The following is a 17,443-nucleotide window of genomic DNA, read 5'->3' on the forward strand; positions in this document are numbered from 1 at the left end:
CAAATTCCTCTCCGTCTAAACCTTTAACGCTATGGCAGTCCCGGTCAATGTTTGGAAAGTTAAAATCCCCTACCATAACCACCCAATTATTCTTGCAGATAACTGAGATCTCCTTACAAATTTGTTTCTCAATTTCCCTCTGACTATTAGGGGGTCTATAATACAATCCCAATAAGGTGATCATCCCTTTCTTATTTCTCAGTTCCACCCAAATAACCTCCCCTGGATGTATTTCTGGGAATATCCTCCCTCGGTACAATTCAACGCTATTTCTTATCAAAAATGCCACCCTCCCTCCTCTCTTGCCTACCTTTCTATCCTTCCTGTAGCATTTGTATCCTGGAACATTAAGTTGCCAGTCCTGTCCATCCTTGAGCCATGTTTCTTTAATTGCTATGATATCCCAGTCCCATGCTCCTAACCATGCCCTGAGTTCATCTGCCTTCCCTGTTGGGCCCCTTACATTGAAATAAATGCAGTTTAATTTATCAGTCCTACCTTGTTCTTTGCTTTGTTCCTGACTGTTTTAACTCATTTCTTTTTTCAACTGTACCAGTCTCAGATTGATTTCTTTCCACACTATCTCCCTGGGTCCCACCTCCCCTCTTTACTATTTTAAATCCTCCCAAGCAGCTCTAGCAAATCTCCCTGCCAGCATATCCCCTTCCAATTCGGATGCAATCCGTCCTTCTTGTACAGGTCACTTCTAGCCCAAAAGAGATTCCAATGATCCAAAAATGTGAATCCTTCTCCCATACACTAGCACCTCAGCCAAGCATTTAGCTGCTCTATCTTACTCCTACCCTCACTAACTTGTAGCACTGAAAGTAGTCCAGATATTACTACTCTTGAGGACCTCCTTTTTTTAAAAAAAAATAAAAATACCTGTCTAATTCTCTGTAATAACCCTTCAGAATCTCATCCTTTTCCCTTCCTATGTCATTGGTTCCAATGTGTACAATGACCTCCTGCTGAGCCCTCTTCCCCTTGAGAACATTCTGCACCCTCTGAGACATCCTAATCCTGGCACCAGGGAAGCAACACACCATTGATTTTTTTTTTTAATTTTTGCTACTGCTGGCCACAGAAACATCTGTCTGTACCTCGGCCTAGAGAGTCCCCTATTGCAATTGATCGCTTGGAACCTGACGTATCCCTCATTGCATTAGAGCCAGTCTCAATATCAGAAGCTTGGCTGTTTGTGCTATGTTTCCCTGAGAATCTGTCACTGCCTACATTTTCCAAAACAGCATACTGGTTTGAAATGGAGATGGCCACAGAAGACTTCTGTACTACTTGCCTAGCTATTGCCTTTCCTGGAGTTAACCCATCTATGTGACTTTATTTGTGACTTTTCCCCCTTCCTATAATTACCACCCATCACATCCCCTTGCTCTTGTATATTCCTCATTGCCTCCAACTGTCACTCCAACCATTCCTTCGATCTGATGGGATTCGCAACCAACTGCATTTATTGCAGATGTAATCCTCAGTGACACAAACTCTTCCCAAACTCCTACATCTGACAAGAAGTGCATATCACTCTACTGAGGACCATTTTTGCTTCTTCTAATCTGCAGACCCAGAAAATAGCACCATCTTATTCCTCTACAAAACATTGCTCCAGGCTGACTTAAAAACATAAGCCAAAAATTATTAAATTTAAAATCAACCGGTGTATTTTAATAAAACATATAATCAAGAAAGAATGCATTCTACTCACTACTGCAGACTTACAGCAAAGTCACACTTAAAACCATTTGCTTAGCTGTCTCTGTGCTGTGACCTCTTCCAAACAGGTTCCTCCAAGATCAGTTGTGAATTTCATTGTTTGGTAACTCTCCCAGATGCACTCCAATATCCAGCAATACATGAATTCAAACAACAAAGGCAGTAACTGTGCAGGTTCACTGCTGTGTCAGTTAGCAGTGTGTGTCTCTCTCCTGCACTAACCTCACCATGTGCCGCCTTTGTCTGTGCCTCTCCCTTTTAAAACTGCTGTTGTTTTGACTTTTTTTTCCTCTCCAAACTACCAACAGCAACAGCATACAAACAGTAGTTGCTGCTCCTGGAACTCAAAATCACCTCCAACACCTAAAATACCTCAAACATGAGCAGCCTGTTATAGCCAGAAATGTTTCCTGTCCTCCATCTTGGATTACCCAGAATCCGTTTTTCCAATAGATTCTGATATATGAAAGACAACTCCTTTTTTTTTATTCTCTCATGGGACATAGGTCGTTGAGTCATACAGCAGATGTACAGACCCTTTGCACAACCAGTCTATGATAATCATAATTCCAAACTAAACCCATCCCACCTGATTACACTGGTCAGTATCTCTCCAAACATTTCTATTCATGAACTTATCTGAATGTCTTTTAAACATTGTAACTGTCCCCGTATCCACCAATTTCTCTGGAAGTTCATTCCACATGTGAATCAACCTCTTTAAACAAAATATTTGCCCCAGGTGTCCTTTTTAAATCTCTCTCACCTTAAAAATATACCTGCCGGTCTTGAAATCTCCCATTCTAGGGGAAAGGCACCTACCGTTAACCTTACCTGTACCCCTCGCAATTTTATAAACCTCTGTAAGGTCACCCCCTACCTGCTATGTTCCAGTGAAAAACGGCTCAGCTTTTCTTTATAACTCAACCCTCCATTCTTGATAAACATCTTTGGCCCTGGAGTACTGCTGTGGAGTGAGACAGGGAATGACAGTAGAAACTCAGATGCTTAACATTTTGGTTAGAAACAGAAGCTTTGTCATCTTGTGTGATATTGCTATGATAAATTGATAGGATACCACAATACAGATGCTGGGTAAAAGTGAGATACATTATTTAGAATTGACTTGGTAGCATCAGCTAACAAAACCCCTTTCCATTTAACATTAAGATCTATTGTCCGCTTAACGTTTGGATCAAGTCCACATACCTGGTAGTCAAAGTATTCTGAGAAGCTGCTCAAGTAGAAAGAACACAGTGGACGTGTCTCTTCAAGGGTAACCTATTCGAACAGAACCTAACATAAGGGGCAGAGTTGCAGTCATCCTCGAAAGATGCAGCAAATACTACTTAAGTCCTCAACAAAGAACAAGAGTGAAATCGCCTCCAGAAATTTGACTGCCTGAGATCCCAAAACCACTTGTGTAACATGACCCAAGCTTGAGATGTCACCCCCATCTCTTTCCCCCCCCCCCCAAAAAAAAACTAAGTAGGCACCCCCGCCTGACTTGGAAATCAATCAACATTTCTTCATTGTCGCTGGATCGAAATCTGACATACAGTATTATGTGACACCTGTTTTCATACAGACTGCAGCTCTTTCTTTCATTAGAGTGATTAGCAATGGGCCATAAACAATCGTATCCTGACAATTAAACAGGTCAGATCTACATGTGCCCGGTCTGTAAACTAATTTGTAAATGCAGCAAGGCAAAGATCAAAGCTGTCAGAGCAGTGCTGTCTTTCTGGTAGCCGAAGCAGATTGTGATCCTATTTCCATACAGGAATATAGTGGCAATATAGGAGTGCAAATCTGACTGACACTTCGTGATTTGCTGGTAATAAATGATGTTCTGAAGAGGATTCTTTGGTATATCTGATCTAGTTAATTGCTGCCGTCAAGAATGGAAAATTAAACTTCCACCCTGAAGAAAACAACAAGATGTAAATTAACTTTTCCCGATAGCCGGGTGAAGGAAGTGGCCAGTGCCTGTCCATCCCACTCCTATCTGAAGTTCTTGAAATAAACTACATGTCAGTTTTCTTGTTTCACTTTGTACAGTGTGACATTTTGATATATAAGCAATATGCAAAATAGTTTACTTGCATGAATCCCCTGAAATTTCTGCATTTTCACTGTCCATGTCCCATATCAACAAATAATTTGGACCTTTCAGCTGTCTGGGGTTTAATGCAGTTTCTGTAGGGCTTTAAAAGTTTTAAAATGAAAACTTGCCGTAGTAGTTGGTAGAGACATCCAAATATGGCAAGGTGATGCTGATTGATTTAGTGACTCGAAAGCTGAGGGGTGACCTTATCGAGGTTTACAAAATTGAGGGGCATGGATAGGGTAAATAGGCAAAGTCTTTTCCCGATGGTCGAGGAGTCCAGAACTAGAGGGCATAGATTTAGGGTGAGAGGGGAAAGATATAAACGAGACCTAAGGGGCAACTGTTTCACACAGAGAGGATGGTATGTGTATGGAATGAGCTGCTGAGGAAGTGGTGGAGGCTGGTACAATTGCAACATTTAAAAGGCATTTAGATGGGTATATGAATAGGAAGGGTTTGGAGGAATATGGGCTGGGTGCTGGTCAGTGGGACTAGATTGGGTTGGGATATCTGGTTAGCATGGACGGGTTGGACCGAAGAGTCTGTTTCCATGCTGTACATCTCTATGACTCTATGACTCCCTAATTCCCAGGGTGACTTCACTTACTGCGATTGAAGCAGCGAAACCTTGAAACAGGCTGACATTTGGCTCTCTGGCGCAACACCTGAACCAGCTGGTTAATTTCTGTCAGACATGAATATCCACTAACTGATAAAGGGCTTATGCCCGAAACGTCAAATTTCCTGTTCCTTGGATGCTGCCTGACCTGCGCTTTTCCAGCAACACATTTTCAGCTCTGATCTCCAGCATCTGCAGACCTCACTTTCTCCTCCATGAATATCCACTAACACTGGCATTTTCAGTTCACTAATCTTTGCTAAATTGTTGGATAAGAATATTGTTTCTGGAAGCAGATTGAGAAAGAAGTAACATTGTTTTAGTAAGCCTTTCGTGACAGTATATCCCAATGCTTTACAGCTAACTTAGTACTCATAGCAAGGTCCTAAAAGCAGCAATAGATTCACAAATGACCAGGTAGTCTGTTTATGACATCAGTTGGGGGCTGATCTTGTCCAGGATATTAGTGAGAACTCCCCTACTCCTAGAACCAGTGCCGTAGAATCTTTCATTTTCACCAGTAAGGATGCATGGTTTAACATCTCACCCACAGGATTATGTGAACATTTGTTTTTGTCATGAGATGTTACTGTCCACAGAATGGCTGTTGTGCTTACAGATATAAACAAGTGATGATTCAAATGCAAATTATTGGTGTACTGTGGAAGGTGGTTCATTTGTACTTGAGAGAGTTTTTGTATTCCTATCCATGTGGACATTTACCGTCACTAATTGTTTTCTTACCTAGGGCGGTAAAATAACCTACTATGAAATGGAGTCAGAATACAGTGTTGATATCGATGTAGACATTGACTGGCCAATTGCTGAACAGAGAGTAAAGAGGTAACGTACAAATTCATGGAATTTAAAAAAAGCTGGAATTTCAATATATAATAAACTGCAGCACTCAAATTTTTTTGAGTGATTTCATTGTCACGTGATGATCAGGTCCCATATTTTTGTAATGTGTCGATTATATGGACATTAATTTTCCAACAAGAAGTCTTTCTCCATTTGCTCAAATGTTCATCCCAGAATTCTTCCATGCTGCAAATGTATGGAATATCACCAAACAAGAGTCAAGTTTAAGAGCATCAGGATTGATGCAGTAATGCTTCTGCTATAGTTGAAAGGTTTCTTCCTGAGATGTACCTCCAGTTTTTTTTCATACAGGGATATAATCCCCTGCACTTAAAGTTACTAAAACAGGGAGTTAATTTCTGTGGGTATGTGGATCAGTTACAGTATTTCCTTCTAAAACAATAATTACAGTTTTTAAAGTACTCTGGCTGTAATTGGCCTGTTTTAATGTTGTTGAAAGCGTATGTAATGCGAGTTCATTTTTGATTTCCTTTTCCACTATTCATACGCATCGACTTTGTTCATATTCTTTATTTCACCTTCTTGCTGTTGCTTGTTTGCTCATGCTCTTACTGCTCACAGTCTCGTGCTGTTGCTTGCCTTCTTGCTGTTAATCGTGCGCTCTCTTGTGCACTGTCTGTCTCTTGTATGCACACTCTCTCGTTAGCGCTTTATCTCTCTCATGCTGTTTCTCTTTTAAGCGATCTTTCATTCTCTTGTGATCTCTCTCTGTTGTTGTTTTCGCAGAGAAATATTTGACCACTTTGCTACATTTGTTTTAGAATCTTATGCTGCAACTTGATGTATGTTTTTTCTGCATGACTGTTACTCAATTTCCATTGCATTTGAGTCTTGGGCACTACATTGAAATATAGGGCATTGAAAGAATGACTAGCCAGAACCTCATCACTGTTCTGCTGTACATTTGTAAACATGGCTGCTAACTTCTACCAGTTTTTGGACCACACACACACACACACACACACACACACACACACACACACACACACACACACACACACACACACACACACACACACACACACACCCTAAAGTTCTTGGAATCTGTTGACAGAAAAATACTGGAAAAGGACCCAGTTTGTTCCCTAGACAGGGTTCAAAGTCACTGCACCAACAGAACTTCGTTCTCCATTCATTGGGACGACTGAAGAGGAAGTATTTGTTTTTGTAGATTATCAGCTGTTTCTTGCAGATGTGACTCTTATTTTTAAAAAAAACCTTTTGTGATTTCCAGTTTTCAGTTTCGCAACATTTTCCTTGTTGGGCCATACGTCCTCCTGCTGTAATATAAAATAGGAACAGGAGTAAGCCCTTGAGCTCTTTCAGTCAGATGGTAGCTGATCTATCTCAACTGCAGTCTCCTGCCCTATTCTCACACCCTGTGACTCCAAGTGTTTGATTTACGTCTTGAATGTACAGTAGAAGATTCGCCATCTCCTGTGTGAAGGAATTCCTCCTCACCTTCATTCTGAATAGCCAAATTCTTTACTTGTGTCCATGAACTGCATTCACAACTCCACAGTAAGGGGAGATGATCTGAATATCTACCTTGCCAAGCCCTGAGTGAAGTTTTTGTCTCAATGAGGTTGCTTCCGTTTTTTTAAACTTCGAGTTGTGAAAAGTTTTATGTTTAATATTCACTTTGAGTTAAGGAATAAATTGATATCATTTTCTTTGAATAGTGGAATTTGGGAGTTCTGCCACTCGTATTTTAACAGATTATGTGGCCAGTGAGCGTTCCTGAGTGTTTGGTTTAATTAACAGATGGGTTCATTGCAATGTCGTAACAGTAGAACCAATCAGTGCAGTCTTGGTGTTTCTAGGGCCACAACTCCTGCCTCGCCCCCATATCCCTTGATTCTGAGAGATTGAGAGTCTGTCTACCCTGGTCTTAAATGCACTCAAAATGAAGACTCTACAGTCTTCTATACATGAGCAAACTGTACAGTAGATGCAATTTTTTTTTGGAAGATGCAATTCAAGAGTGAACTATACAGTAAATGGAAAAGTCCTAAGGAAAATTGATGTACAGCGAGATCTGGGTGTTCGGGTTCATTATTCCCTGAAGGTGGCAACGCAGGTCAACAGTGTGATCAAGAAGGCATACAGTATGCTTTCCTTTATCAGATGGAGTGTTAAGTACACGAGTTGGCAGATGATTTCACAGTAGTGTAAGACTTTGGTTTTGCCACATTTGAAAAACTGCGTACAGTTCTGGTCGCCACATTGCCAAAAGTATGTGGATGCTTAGGAAAGGTGCAAAGGAGGTTGTCTGGTATGAAGGATGAGGAGAGATCATGATTTCCCACTTGCAAAACCATGCTGAGTACCCCTAATTATTCCTTGCCTCTCCAAATCTTATCTTTCAGAATCTCCTCCAACAGCTTACATCAATGTCAAGACTCACCGGTCTATAGTTCCCAGATTTATCCTTGCAACCCTTCTTAAACAAAGACACAGCATTAGCCCCTCACCAGTCTTTTGGCACCTCCCCTGTATTTATAGATGATACAAATATTTCTGCAGGGGGGCCCTGCAATTTATACATAACAATCTTTGGCGTGGTTGAAGACTCAGGGTCTGTGAAATTTAGAAGAATAAGGAGAGATCTCATTGAAACTTTCAGAATACTGAGGCCTGGATAGTGATTATGGAGAAAATGTTTCCACTTGTAGGAGTGACTAGGATAAGGGAAGATGATGGCCTAGTGGTATTGCATATTTTCATCAAATTACCTCTCATTCTCCTAAACTCCAGAGAACATCGAGCCTTTTTGTTCAACCCCTCATCATATTCCAACCCTTCCATCCCGGGGCTAATTTAGTGAACCTTCACTATATTGTCCCTGGTGCTGCAGATGTAGTTCCATTAAAACCCTGCATAATTATAACAAAAACTCTTATACTCCTAGTCCTTGACGATAAAGAGCAGCATATTGCTTGCCTTCCTAATGCTGTACCTGTATGGTGACGTTCTGCATAGTCTGTGTGAGTATACCCAAGCACATTGTCGTTGACATTCTACACAGCGAACAGGATACCGCTCCTTGTGAGCCAACCAGGTTGTGGTGTGATTGGCTTGGTTTACTGCCATGCAGCAAATGTTTATTCTTAGAAAGTTAATGATGAATCCCAAATAACAGATTCTCTGATCGATCAGTGTTTTATTGTTTCACATGACTGTCTACACTGCTCTCTGGTCATTGAGTTACTTGTGGCACAGAAGGAAGTCATTCAGCCCTTGAGTCCTTGTGGGCTGTCTGCATTGCAATCCACTCACCTTTTTGATCTCGCAGTTTCATTTCCTTCAAGTGCACATCCAGTTTCCTTTTGGACCCATTGGTTGTCTCTTTTCTCTTTCTCTTATAGATATGGTTACTATGGCAAGATCGCAGAAATAAAGCTCCTCGTTTGTAGCCTGGATGAGCAGCTTGTGGAATTCCTAAGCTCAAACAAAGGGAATGCTGATATGCTTGGTCTTTCAACCCTTCAATCGCTGAAGAACAAAAGTGTTTCGGTGCGAATACTTTTTTGTTTTGTAACTTGCACTTTTCCTATACTAATACCAGGCCCAACACTGAAAATATTTTGTGGTTACTGGGGTGTGTTCTAACCAGAATCATTGTTGAGATACAAAAAGAGCTTTGATTGCTGGCAACCAAAAATAATTGCCTAAATGAAGGATCCTTTAAAATAATTTTAAAATAGCCAATAGTGCTTCACAGAGTGGTATCAAACAAAATCATAGAATGCCTACAGTGTAGAAACAGGTCATCCAGCCCAAAAGGTCCACACTGACCCTCTGAAGCGTATCCCACCCAGATTCATTCTCCTACCACTCTACATTTCCCATGACCAATGCATCTAACCTGCACATCTTTGGACTGTGGAAGGAAACTCACGCAAACACAGGGAGAATGTGCAAACTCCACACAGATAGTTGCACATGGCTGGAATCAAATCCAGGTCCCTGGTGCTGTGAGGCAGCAGTTCTAACCACTGTGCCACCATGCCACCCATGTGATATTGAGCCTCATGAAGTACAAGGGGAGCTGACCAGTAGCTCTTCAAGGAGGGAAGAAAGAAAGCCTTTTCTTCTGTAATCCTGTGATGGAAAAACATTTCTAATTCCACTTCAAGGGAGTGTTGATCATAAAATTGTGCCTTTAAAAGAGCTACCCACTTGCCCATTTCTTCCAAAGCCCTTTCTAAGTCAAAAGTTAATTCCACTTCTGGAAATTCTCAACTCCAAAGGAAGAGTGTGACGGTTCTTTTTATTTATCTCTTTGGCGAAAACAAGTGGTAAGGAGAATGTGAGGTCCACAGAAGATGGATGCAGTTGGGGAGGGAATGGATAATAGGGAAACAGTAAAAATGGCTATACAATGGATAATAGGGGAATGGTAAAATGGCTATACAGTGGAGCAAGACAACCAGTTCTGGAGATATCAGAAAACTCAAGAATCCATCAAGGGGAGGAACTTGGCAGATCATTACCATTATAATCATTTTAAAAATACTGCAGAACAAGGGTGTTGTGAATGCCAATGAACTGAAATTAATGACTAAGACTGATAGATCATTGCTAGGTAAGAATACAGGGAATATGGATCCGAGGAAGTTAAATGGGGCACTGGAATGTATCAGCATGATCTGATTAACTGGTAAAATGGGCTGAAGGCTGTCATCACCGCCTCTTATTTTTATCCCAGCCACTTGTTGCATAATGAGATTCTTTTACCGATCATCTTAAATCTCATTTATCTAGTCTTGGAGTTCACCACAGATGTGGTAGCTGGCAGATTGCAGGTTTTGCTTTTTGTGGCTAGGAACTGCTAAAGGAACCACGAGCATACATGAGAACGCTGCAGAAAATATTTCAGGGGAGCAGAAACCTAACGTGTGTCACTCAGTCGATCTATGTCACTTTTGGACCAGAAATAGGTATTTTGTTTTGGTTTAGTGTGAATATAACCATGTTGGACAAGTGACTAACCTATACCTGTGATGCTTATATCTACTGTGTCTGCCCAGCACTTATTCAGACAGTCTAAGGTAGGTTTGCCAATCAGATTGATTTAATTTATGAGTTGGCATGTGACTGGAAAAATAACTATCTGTATTATAAATGATGTTGTGTAAGAGATCTCTTATTTAATTTTTCTATTTTTAACGTATGGCATGGTAGATTTCTTCAGACCATTAGAGACTTTGTTGCTCAGCATTGGGATTTTATTGATTTAGGATTCCTACCTTCGGGAATCCATACGTCACATTCAGCAGAAGAGAGGTTCAAGGATTTTCATTCCTTCTTTTGTAAGCGGAGGTTTTCCTTCATGTGTGGAGGATGGAAGTGATTGCATTGCTGTAGCACCTTGACACAACAACCAGGTATCCCAGAGAATTTTATAGCCCATTTTGCAATGTGGTAATTGCAATGTAGAAAATTGTTAACCAATGCATGCACAGCCAGTTCACACAGACCACAATGCGACATCGATCAGGTAATCTGCTTCAGGGGTTCAGACTTGGCTGATGATAGTTATTGACTGGGACTCTAGGGAGAGCTCCCTTGTTCTTTTTGGAATTGTGCCTTAGGAACATCTACATTCACTTGTGTGGCCAGTAACTTGGCATCCATCTCATGAGATCATGAAACTTGTCAGCGGGAAGGGTGTCACTTGACCTGTCAAGCCTGAACCATTGTCTACTTTTGTTTCCAATATTCCCTTTTATAAACCCAGTTGTGCCAAACACATTTCTTCACTGCCTTATTAACCTGCCCAGATCTGACCTGCCCTAAGATTAATGAAGATGCATGCCTGAGTACCTGTGCTCTTGCATCACTTTGCACACATGCCCCCGGCCCGCCCCGCCCCGCCCCCACCCAATCAATAATTTGATGTCTCACTCAAAAAACAGTATGTGTGGCCATGCAGCAATCCTTCACTATTGAACTGGATTATTTGCTGGTTTGTATACTACAGTCTCTGTAGTAGAATTTGAGCCTGTAATCTTCTGATTTGGAGACGTAGATGCTGCTGCTGTGCTGTAGCTGACAACAATCAGAAACTGACCAATACTTATCTATACCACATTGATACTGATTTATTTGAGTTGTTAATGATTAAATATAAACTATTGATACACCCGCCTACGTTTACTCTTGTTGATCAAATCATGGAGAATTTGGAAAGCTTCCAAAGGGTTATTGAAAGACAATGCGAATAGGAAAGATGTAGGAACATTTTTCATCTAGTTATTGTAGAATTATTGATTTAACATTTATTCAGTAATCTTCAAATACTAGATGCCTTGACGACACAAAATACCACTTTCCCACTTTAAATCTTTCTAAGCAGGTAGATCAGATACTTGGTGGCTGACCCACTTGCTTCAGTAAAGCTGCAATCTCCAAAGTCGTGAAACTTGTGAAAAGGCCTCCACCACTTTGGCATTTAAAGTTACACTGATGGGGAAAATGGATAAAAGGCAGTTTGATTTTTTTTCCAGCTGAAAAGTACATAAATAACCAAATGAACTCCCTGTGAAGGATCCATTAGTAAATCATGGTGAATCGTCCGCTATTGAGTCACTGTTCAATTCTTGTTTACATGTACTAGTGGAATAAAGGAACATTTGTGGTAATTATTGCCTGTGTTTTCTCCAGGTGGAATTCCTTCCAAACACCAATACATCAAAATTTGGCAGCAAGAAGCAAAAAGGAGAATTGATGGAAATTGCACAGAGCAAGTTAAGTACTGTGGAAAATTTAGTGAATAAGTTGGGCATCACTTGGAAAAATGTGGCTTGCTTTGGTGAGTGTTTGTGTTATAGTGGCTGGTGTGTTAAGGTCTTTGGGGTTACTTTTGTCCTTTTTTAAACCTGCTTTTATCAGCATGCCAGCATTGTTTCCAATGAGTTTATTCCATAGAAATACATGCTATATCTACCCTTTGATCATAATCCCTATGCCCCATAATAAAAGCCTTCAATTCGCAGCCTTAATCACTTGCTGCATCTGCATTATAACAGTTTATGCACTCAAATACCTCAGTCCCTCTGCACTGTGAAATTCTGCATTTATTCTCCAGTCAAGTAACACTTCTTATTCTTCTTGCTAAAACGGTCAATTCATGTTTTCTCTCACTGTACTCTTGTCAGATTTTAGTCAGCTGATTCAATCTGTCCATGTCCTCCTTGTATCACCTTCACAATTTAACTTACTACCTTTGTGTCATCTGCGAAGTTTAGCTACCATGCCTTTGTCCTCCTCATCTAAGTCATTGTTGATATCAAATCTGAAGAGTTGAGGTCCCAGCACAGACCCCAGTGGGACACCACTCATCACATCCTGTCAAACTGAAAAGGATCCATTTATGCATACTCTGTTTTCTGCTGCTGGCCAGCTAATCTTCCATTCACGCTAATACATTGCCCCCTACACCATAAGCTTTTACTTTCTATAAGGACCTTTGATGTGGTATCATTATATGATTTCTTGAAATCCTGGTGGTTCTACAGGCTGCTTTATTGAAGATTTATCAACATTTAAAAGGATTAAAGTAAATTCTTTGAGATCCCCCGCGTGTGCCCCCCCCCCCCCCCCCACCCCGCCCAGCCCAAACAGTTTCTAGTTCACATCGGAATGTGGCAGGAGCCCCAGTAGAACTGAAACTCCACCTGCTTCATAGACCTTTCCCTCCTCTGAGATGACCTCTAGAAGCCCTCAGGTTTCTTTCAGTTAAGAAATGAACACGTGACATGTCTACTTGCAAGAGGTTCCTTGAATAACCGGAGCATTGAGAAAGATGTTAGAGCTGTAAGTTTGGTCTAGTGTTGCCCGAAGTACAATCCTGCCAGATGAGACCCACAGCGTTGAGGCAGCAACATTGAAATATTACAATACTGAAGGAAGTTTGGACCCATAGTTTCAGCCATTTATTGGCCTTACTACAGCTATAATCTCCAAACTCTGTCAGAAAGGCAACTTGTTAAGCTTTCACTTTGATTTTAGAGGAAGTAATAGGCCTGAAATATCTGTAATTGTATGGCAAATCAATAACCCAAAACATTATTGCATTTTATCAATGGTTGTTTTATCACTCAAATTTTCGTGCCGTTAATGATGCCCTTATTGGTGAGGAATTAAGTTTATATTAAGATCTTTATGAGCAGTAAAAAGTTATAAAATCATTCTGATACAAAAATTCAGTTTGATGAAGAGGAATGAAAGAATTCTTGTGTGGAGTATACATAGAACAGCTGTGAATGTCCTCTCTTTGCTATCCATTGTATGTGTTTGTGTATATAGACCACAGTTTATTTTTCTGATGCGTTTTCATGGTGACTGGAGGGGAATCCAGGTATAATACCTCCCACATAAAGAAATAGCCCTGCATCAACTGTTGAACTTTGTAGCTGAAGTAACGTATTCCAAAGTGTCAGCAAACTGTTCTGAAACTCAGCAGTCTACTGTTTGGGCACAGAAAATATGGAAACGTTATTCACCGTGAAAAAGTACCCCAGCGGGAAATCACTAAATTATTTAATGTAATTAAGCCACCACACAAGCATTTACAGTTTTTAACTTTGTAAACCACCTGAAAGAGGTTAATGAATTGCAACTTCACACCAAGCTACATAATGAGATATTGAGAGAGAGAGGTTGTGGGGATGATTGCAAAGGTTGGGAATAAAGGAGCGTGCTTTGGGACGGGTTTTGTGGGGGTGGGAGTGGAGTTCAGAGCTTGCAGCTGAAGGCAATGCAGCCAAAGATGGCATGAAGAAAATCAGTGACATGCAATTGGTCTAAATTGGAGAATTATTGAGATCTTGGATGTTCTGTGAAGCTCTAGGAGCTAGCAGTGACAGGGAGGACCAGGCCAGAGGAGACAAATACAAATTTTGCATGTGATAGAGGACTAAAAATTAACAGAAGGGAATCACATTGCTGTAAAGTACTCTGACAATTTTCTGTCCATCTTAACTGAAGGGAGCGTGGAATCTCCCTTACACAGGCGATACAATAAAAGTGTAGCATTAAGGTAGACTTCCTCCCAAAGAGGTTTCTTACATGCAGCAACCCCGATTTGAAGTGTAATTAGCTGTTTTAATCATCTTGGGAAGCGCAAACTATTAGTTTTATTGATTGTTATTCAAATTTAAATCTGATTTCATTTAAAGCCTGCCTTTTACAGTTTCTGCATCTTAGCTAATTTGTAAGGTAAAATGCATTATAAACATAGACTATGTTTAAGGATTGAAAGGTTTTAATGTTTAGAATTGATGTTAAGTCAAAACCAGCAACATTTCTTTCCTCTCAACAAAAAATAGGAAACACTGTGTATGACCTTGAGTATCTGAAGAGAGCTGAAGTTCGAGGTGCCACTCGGGATGCAGCTCCTCCTGTCCTCGAAGTGGCAAATTACATCTGTACACAGAATGGTGCAATGAAATCATGGGAAGAATTTGCTGAACATGTGCTGCTGCTCTTGGAAAAACTTGAAAATAAGTCACCCTAAAAGGAAGACTACAAAATAGTAATATTTAAATTTTCCCAATCTAAAAGTCAGGTTTCTCTGCATTTTGTTTCGTGGGGATGAATGTATTTTATCTCATGTTTAAGCCAATGTCAGTATGGCATTCATCAAGGGCCGTGTAGCATAAGTGACCACGGTCTTTTAGATTTTCTGGTCATAACGACAGTGAATGACCCGGTCACAGGAATTCTGCTTCAGCCAGACTTTACTGTTGTCTAGTTGCTTCTTTTATTGTTGGTCTCTTGCTCCTCTTCAGTTACCCCTTTGGTGAAAGGTAGACGATAGAGCTTCTGCGTGAATCACATGTCTAAAGAACTCCATGAGCCATCATTTGATGTTATTAAAGAATTCCATTGCTGCCCTTTCCCACTCCCAACCCAGACTCAGATGTACAACATGGAAACAGACCCTTTGGTCCAACTCGTCTGTGCTGACTAGAAATCCTAACCTAATCTAGTGCTATTTGCCAGCACTTGGCCCATATCCCTTAAACCCTTCCCATTCATATACCCATCTACATGCCTGTTAAATGTTGTAATTGTACCAGTCTCCATCACTTCCTCTGGCAGCTCATTCCATGTGCACAGCACCTTGTGTGTGAAAATGGTGCCCGTTAGGTATTATTTAAGTTATTCCCCTTTCACCCTAAACCTGTACCCTCTTGTGCTAGACTCCCCAGGGAAAAGACCTTTGTCTATTTATCCTATCCATGCCCCTCATGATTTTATAACCCTCTATAAGGTCACCCCTCAGCCTCCGATGCTCCAGGAAAAACAGCCCTTGTCTATTCAGCATCACGCTATGGTTAAAGTCCTCCAACGCTGGCAACATCCTCGTAAATCATTTCTGAACCCTTTCACATTTTACAACTTCCTTCTGATAGGAAGGAGACCAGAATGGCAGACAATATTCCAAAACCTCTTTCATAACTAATTAATTAATTTAAGTGCTGCTGAACAGAGTCCGCTTTTGTCGAACATTTTTATCTTGCAATCATCAGGACCTTTTGCAAAAATGCCAGTTCATGGGGAAGATCAGAGTTTACGTGTGTCTAAGAGAGTTAGTTGCTTGGCAAGCAGACTGTAATTGGTAGACAAAGTTAAAAATCACACAACACCAGGTTATAGTCCAACAGGTTTAATTGGAAGCACACTAGCTTTCGGAGCAACGCTCCTTCATCAGGTGATTGTGGAGGGCTCAATCGTAACACAGAATTTATAGCAAAATTTACAGTGTGATGTAGCTGAAATTACACATTGAAAAATTGATCGTCTGTTAAGCCTTTCATCTGTTAGAATACCGTGATAGTTTCACTTCTTTCATGTTTAAATCACAAAACCTTTTTTAAAAGGTTGCATTCTCGGGTTAGCTGTTAACAATGGTGATAGCTAGACAATATGTTGAAGGTGTTAGCCCCCTGTGTTCTCTGCCTATGACCTGATCTTTAGATTGATTCTAATCTAAAAAGTGAGATAATGGAGTTTTAAACGAATTCATGCAATTTTTGAGCAAAGTACAATGTATCCCTGCAAGTACAAATTCACTCCACAAAATATATGTGTGCATGGGGGTCTTTGAGTGCAGAGTCTTTGATCTCCAGCATCTGCAGACCTCACTTTTTACTAGTTTGAGCATACATGTCAAGCTCAGGGCAGCAGCCCTCCGGTGGGGTCCATGTTGACACCTTCTTTGGTCGCTCCTCTACAGATCCCTGTGATGACTGTTCCAGTTCATCAGTGGGCTCATTGGGATCACTGCTGGCACCTTGACAGAATTCCCGGAGTTTCATTCACCTGATGAACTCCTCCGTAGCTGCTGCCAGAACCAACGAGTCCATTTTGCCCCACCACCAAAACATCCCTTACAGACACTCCCACGCTCACACATGCACCCCCTCACAGACTTAAGACACTCTGCACTCACTACATACACGCATATACACTTTCTCACGCTCACAACCCCCAACCCAGCGCGCACACACACCCACATGCACACACATATTTTGTGGAGTGAATTTGTACTTGCAGGGTTACATTGTACTTTGCTCAAAAACTGCATGTACTCATGTAAAACTCTGTTATCTCACTTTTTAGATTAGAATCGATCTAAATATCATGGCATTGACAGAGAACACAGGGGGCTAACGCGTTCAACATATTGTCTAGCTATCACCATTGTTAATAGCTAATCTGAGATTATAAATTTTTTTTAAAAGTTTTGTGATTTACACGTGAAAGAAGTGAAACTATCACTGTATTCTAACAGATGAAAGGCTTAACAGACAATCAATTTTTCAATGTATAATTTCAGTTACATCGCACTGTAAATTTTTGCTATAAATTCTGTGTAAGGATTGAGCCCGCCACTACCACTTGATGAAGGAGCGTCGCTCCGAAAGCTAGTGTGCTTCCAATTAAACCTGTTGAACTATAACCTGGTGTTGTGTGATTTTTAACTTTGTACACCCCAGTCCAACACCGGCATCTCCAAATCTTAATTGGTTGGGGCATTAATGAGTAAAAAATGAGGTCTGCAGATGCTGGAGATCACAGCTGAAAAT

The 17,443-nt window shown here is 40.7% G+C and overlaps 1 protein-coding gene across 2 annotated transcripts in view; it reads left to right on the plus strand.

Moving 5' to 3' along the window:
- Positions 1-15,999, plus strand: part of cmasa (cytidine monophosphate N-acetylneuraminic acid synthetase a) — a 38,560-nt gene extending 22,561 nt beyond the window's left edge. For both annotated transcript variants that reach the window (XM_060843243.1, XM_060843244.1), the window contains exons 5-8: positions 5,209-5,303; positions 8,711-8,858; positions 12,012-12,159; positions 14,678-15,999. In XM_060843243.1, coding sequence (XP_060699226.1) covers positions 5,209-5,303; positions 8,711-8,858; positions 12,012-12,159; positions 14,678-14,865 — 579 coding nt within the window. In that variant the 3' untranslated portion in view covers positions 14,866-15,999. The remainder of the gene's footprint in view (positions 1-5,208; positions 5,304-8,710; positions 8,859-12,011; positions 12,160-14,677) is intronic.
- The last annotated feature ends 1,444 nt before the right edge of the window (positions 16,000-17,443 follow it).

The sequence above is a fragment of the Hemiscyllium ocellatum genome, chromosome 23, assembly GCF_020745735.1.
Source record: "Hemiscyllium ocellatum isolate sHemOce1 chromosome 23, sHemOce1.pat.X.cur, whole genome shotgun sequence".
Classification (NCBI taxonomy): domain Eukaryota; kingdom Metazoa; phylum Chordata; class Chondrichthyes; order Orectolobiformes; family Hemiscylliidae; genus Hemiscyllium; species Hemiscyllium ocellatum.